Consider the following 6214-nt stretch of genomic DNA (forward strand, 5'->3'; position numbering starts at 1 on the left):
GACATGCTTTGTGCTCCAGATAAGTTATTTTTAATACCATTAAGACTGCTTCTATCAATTTTATAAATTTCAGCTATATTTTTATCACTAGAAAAATCAGTAGACTCGAAAGGGTGTACACATTTGATTTGGTATCTTGTAAAGGAAGACTTATAGCTAGTTAAAGTGGTATTCAAAAATATATTATAACAATTAGACTCGCTAAATGGTTTCACTCAAAAAGACATTTATTTGTTTTTCAACAGGGTGAATAGATTTTAACAACCCCAGAGCTCGATAATTCCAAATGATAAAAGCGTGTAAAAGGCTTTAACATTCAGCTTTGAAAAATTGTAATCAATGTTAGAGTTGCCAAAGTCTCTGCAAGAAAGCACTCAGGGCAGGATAGGAGCTGGACATACCCAGCATCGGTGGCACTAACAGAAATGACCAATTTTGCCTCAGTAAACTCTGAAGGTGGCAAGTACAGGCTTGGTTCAGCCTAATAAAAACATGAGGCAAGTGTGAAGCTTGAAACTGGATGCAAATACCCACAAAGTTCAAGAGCTAGAACCCTGGCTTGAGGTTCAAGACCACAGTCCCTTCTTTGAACTGTTCTTAGTGTACACAAAATTTAGACTGCCCATGCCAAAGGAGGAAAAACCTGCAACCAAAAACCATGTGGTCCATTTTCAGGGTGGGGAGAAGAGCACCCAAGGAGCTAGAACAAACTTAAAAGGAAATTCCCATGTCTTTCCTCCCCCCCATCAGGCTACCCACACCTTCACCTTGTGTGCAGCTACCAACTACTAACAAATGATAATTAAATTCTATTTTATTAAAGACAAAACAAACCTGCCTTCCAATATTTTAGCTATATCATAAGCTCATATCACATTCTTGGTATCTACATTTCAGCCTGAAAGCCTTCATTTTATTTGCAGTTCCAGAATCATTATAATTTTTACATCTTTGTTAAAAGCAAAAAAAAATTCAGACTCAGAGTTCTAGTATAGCACTTCTCTTTGTTCTTCCAAACTGCTAAAGAAAGTTGCAATATTTTTCTCCAAATAGTCTAAATACTGTAGCATTAGCTCTAACTTGTTAGCAGTGCTCAGATAAGAGTCTCTGGTATCTTAGCATATCAGTCAACTGCCCTCACATGTTTCTAGTTCCACTGTGTGGAAAATGAAAACTGTTTGTGGTTGCCAATTACAGCTACAGTGGGAATCTGATACCAAGACACTGATTTCATTGTCATGGGCAATGGGATCAAGAGCTTTCATAAAACTGTGATCCCCCAATTGGCGGAAGGTAGAGTAATAGACTGTTAGTTCTTTAGGCAAAAGACTTGAATCTGTTGGACAAAGGCTTCATTCTCTGCCTGTAGTCAGCAACTTGAGGGCCTTCTGTAGATTCTGCACAGCAGTGCTCACATCTTCATACTGTAAAGCACTGCCAGCATATTTGCAATATTTCTGAGCTCTGGCAAAGTCCTCTGGTGTCAAACGGATTTCCCCTGAAAAAACCAGCATTTTTACAAAGTTAAAATAAAAGAAAATTCATTGTTTCACTACAGATTAAGCTTAAATATCTTATTAAATATATTTTATATTTCTGCACATTAAAAAAAAGACCACAAAAACTAATACCTGTCCCTTCAATTATGTTTAAGTTCTATTTTATGTATAATGCTCTGTTCCTTTGATGCTTTTCTAAACTATAAGGGTACCTTCAAAATGCAGCGATTTATGTGATTCAAAGCCTTATGTAAGCCAATACCTTTGAGAAAGATCTGCCCTTTCTTAGGCAGCTAAAAAGAGCTTTAAAACTGTAGTAAGTTAACTGTAGTCATGTTACAACCTGCATGAAACAAGGACAGTAGGTTGTGTTTCTTTTATAATTGCTCTGCCCTCAGTGTGGAACAATACACTCACTGCTGAAATCATTTATCCAGACATTGTATAATATTTCCAGATGAAGAAATATATCTTTTTGAAATATTTCCATAAATATTGCGTTACTCCTTTTATCTGAGGTCAAATGTATCAAAGCATCTGTCCCAGTATCAACACAATTGCAACACTTTTGGTTTTATGAACTGAACAAAGCAAGTCCAGTCTATTGACTTTACCATTAACTGACAAGCACTAACCGAAGCTTTCTTAATGGGGGACGAGAAAGATTAAAACAGCCGAATAAACGCCAGTAATCCAAATAAAATGTTTATTTTCTTGAGTAACAAGCCCAAGCTTTGATTACTCAACCTCTCAAACAAACTTAATTTTTCCAAAGCAGTTTTGGAGATTTATGCCTTAATTTGGAAGAGCACTTAAGCATGTGAATAGTCTCACTGATGTGTTTGAAGTTAAATATGCACTGAAATGTATTGCATGTGCGGCCATAACCACTTCAGTGAAAGCTGTGAGGATAAATTCTATGCAGTCCTAATAATTCTGGGACACATGCTGAAACCCTTACCCACAGTGAATAATATCTTATGCTATGAATAACTCTTTCAATCAATACTACATAGTATAAATCAAGGCGTATAGTCAGAAGTCTTGCTCAAAACCTGCATTTGAACTGAAAATGGAAACATATATTTAGGTAAAAAATTCCATACATTACCTGTTTTTATAGAAACTGTTCTTAGTTCCCCATTTGAAAACAAACACTTATTTAGCATTAATTTCTTATGTACTGAAAGTTTAATATTATATTAAACTAAGCTTTGAATATTTACACATTGGTATTAAACTTTTCTATGCATTTTATCCTGTTAAGTTGCACTTCCTTTCCTGAAAATCTGAAGTAAAACTGTTACTTTACAGTTTGCGAATCTCATTTCTTTGCTTCAAATGTTTTCAGTATCCATTACATTTGCTCATCCATTAGCTACTTTATTATTTAAGCAACCAATTTGGATTAAAAGAACAAAATGGAATGATGAATAATAATGAAGAATTTTATTTTTGTGTTTTCTATGTAAAAATAATCCAATGCCTAGACAAAATTACTTTACCTGTTACATGAATTCTATAGAGCGTGTTTTATTAATCAAATTACATTCTTGATAGAAATAACCCAGTGGCTAAAGTCTACAGACAATTCTTACTGTGTACAGCTTGCTTCACTATCTTTAACAGAATTTAATCTTATTTGGATCTGATTTATAACATCCTAAAGGAAATAGTTACCAATTAAGTTAGATAATTAATTTGAAATGGTTCAAGTACCTATGCTACTGCAGGTTGTATAATTTATATCATCATATCGAAACCGATTATAAATGAGATTTTTGTTTCCATTTTTTTTGTATGGAAGGAAATTAGCACCCACAAAGCAAAAGATATATGCAAAGGATTCATCCTGCCACTTCAACATTTAGTTCAATTCAAAAGACAACAGTAAGCTAGCAAAGTAACCAGATTCCCTAAATAACTAAAACTTGACAAGGTCAGATATTCATCAGTTTAATTTCATACAAAATGAAAACATGCTTTACACCTCTCCTGACTTTTATCTTCAAAATGAAATGACTACAATATTGAATGTCTGGCACTGAGTACCTGCCAAACTTGTAAGGTTACTTTCCAACTGCAATATAGTTTAGCTTCATCATTAAATCATTTGAACCAGTTTAAGCCTGTTTCTTTAATATAGGTACTGATGCATACATGGGATGTATACAATAGGTCTGTATTTCATAAGCTAAATATAATTTAACTAATTCAAACCAGTTAGGCTCAATTCAGTATCACACTGGTTGACATTTTTTAAAATAATAATGAAAAAAGCAAGAGTCCTCATTTACTCTCTTCCCCAAAGCTGACCCTAGGACATTTTGTGCTTTATATTGTGATGCCAAATGAAACTAGAATATCATTCTTTAAGAAAACAGTCAAGGCAGCAGTCCAGTATTCAAGTAATTTATTGGACGGAAGCCTAAATTCATCCGTCTAATCTTATTTTTACAGTACCACCCCTATTAATGTTTTGTTGGCGTAGAGCCTTATTTATTATGAAGCCTACTTCAGATACCATTATGTCATGTTAGGAAAAGGCTCTAATTATTTTCATTTAGAAACCAAAGTTAACCCAATAAGAGGCTCAGCTCCTGTTAAGATCAGCACCCCAAAATGGGAAGGACATACAAGAACAAATCAGTTGCACCTCTTATAGGCTGCTTTAAAAAAGTATTTATTTGAAAATAATGGGGGGAGGGAGGGAGAACTTCAGTATTAGTAATTTGTAAGCTGTCACTTAGAAGCCCTGTCCTTTTTACAATGGAGTTCAACATTCATAGTTTTAAGGATAAATGCTGAAACACCAAAAATCCTGACACATGGAAAAGCTATGCTGTACCTATCCTGAAACAAACCAGCTTCTGTTTCAAACCAGAAATAATATTAGTATAGTAGCTATATTTATTACTGAACTGTGACAGACATTTGTCATCCAAAGCTAAATTCCACCAGACATAATTGTGTCAGTGATTAAGAATATCATGCAGAAACTAAAAGACAGTTTTATCTGTGATAAAAAAAAAAAAATCTTGTAGTGGGAATGGAAGAGTTTTAAATATTCTCCAGTTCCTTCTCCTCTTTATTTCTCCTCACAGACATCTACTCACAAACTTGTACAAGTTCAAACAATAGTTTAAAAACACATCTTTAAAGAAACTAGTACTGTACAAGTTTGTGTAGACAAATGTAGAGAATATAAAAGCAGGGACAATAATTAGAAATATTAGAATACATTAGTAGCGTTTTTTTAATCCTGCATAATATAACAGCATACTAACTGGAACTATAATTATAAAAAAGGTGCAAATGTGATTTCTTCTTCCTATTAAAACAGAGACATTTAAATTATCTGAACTGCACAGACCTCAAAGACTTCTTTTTAGCATCAGAAAGAACATTTGAAATGTTACATTATTATTGCTATTTTGCCCATAGAAAACGAAATATAACTACTTGCAAAACTCGAATGTACAGATAGCTTTTCTAAACTGTGTCACCAGTGTAAAGAAGCTTACAGTAGCATGAAAGCTGAAAAAATACACTTTGTGTAACATAATTGTGAATGAATTTAGTTGTTCATGAAATTTGGTCCCAAAAGAAACACTGACTATCTTGCCCTGGAATAGCGCATATAGGATTTTGTACAAAATTGCTACACAGCACTGACTCACTGAGAACATGAGACTGCCAACCAATATGGGAAGGTTTGACTGTTATTGCCAAAATTTTTAGAGACTGAATCTAGACACAAAAGCAAAGTCCTAGGAGGTATGATAATGCACACAAACAGCACTGTGATCAAAGCTACATCCAATACTTTTTAAATTTTAATTGTTTTTTCTTCAGTAAGATAATCACTCTTCCCATATCACAATTCTTCATTCTCCCCCTCCTCATCCCAATATAACGAAACTATACTCCCTCTTACACGGCAGGAACGAGAATGATTTATATGTTACTTTGAAGCACACGCAGTCACAGGAATATAAGGAACACTATGGAAACTTATATATGACCCAAAGCCTGCCAATGTGGGAAGGGACATACTACTATGGAGAAGCAATACACCAGCTATGGAGAAGCCACTGTACCTGCAGTGGTATAAAGAATATATTTCTTCCTGGGGCTGCTGAGGTAGCAACATTATGGGCTAACCAGATTTTAGACAGTATCCCCAGATGCACCTACTGGGATTCTTCAAGTCGCCGTCTTGTCTGTATAAGAACTATTCATGCTTGCTATTTGTAGGTCTAGGGGAATTAGTAATGGTGGTGGACTGGCCCATGTCTATCATATATACTTCACTATCTCACTGTTTCACATCCACAAAGGGTCTGGCGCCATACTACAACTCCGCCAACTGATATTCCTTTTCTGTCCCCGGTATCATCCAGCATGTGAATGATCTCTGCTATATATTAGCTTCTTGCTGGGTGCAACTAAAGACCTGTATGGCCATGGTTTCCTAGTACAACTGCTTATGCCACTACTGGCAGGATCAAAGCCTTGACAGAAAAGGAGGCAGCCAAGTACATAGATAAGGACAGACCAATTCAGTCAAGACCTGCGGTGAATCCTTCTTTACTAGAAGTTGCCAATAAATCAATCTGAATTGTCACACAAGTGAGGCAAGTGGGGCTCACTTGAGACTCAAAGTGTGTGTGTGTGTGTGTGTGTGTGTGTGTGTGTGTGTGTGTGTGTGTGTG

At 35.3% G+C, this 6214-nt stretch overlaps 1 protein-coding gene across 2 annotated transcripts in view; it reads right to left on the reverse strand.

The window, feature by feature from the left end:
* Window positions 1-206: 206 nt before the first annotated feature.
* The window catches only part of VTA1 (vesicle trafficking 1), a 73287-nt gene continuing 67279 nt past the window's right edge, over window positions 207-6214 (reverse strand). For both annotated transcript variants that reach the window (XM_019550161.1, XM_019550160.1), the window contains one exon: window positions 207-1498. In XM_019550161.1, coding sequence (XP_019405706.1) covers window positions 1353-1498 — 146 coding nt within the window. In that variant the 3' untranslated portion in view covers window positions 207-1352. The remainder of the gene's footprint in view (window positions 1499-6214) is intronic.

This window comes from Crocodylus porosus, unplaced genomic scaffold (assembly GCF_001723895.1).
Source record: "Crocodylus porosus isolate Cpor-Errol unplaced genomic scaffold, CroPor_comp1, whole genome shotgun sequence".
NCBI classification, from domain to species: Eukaryota; Metazoa; Chordata; order Crocodylia; family Crocodylidae; genus Crocodylus; species Crocodylus porosus.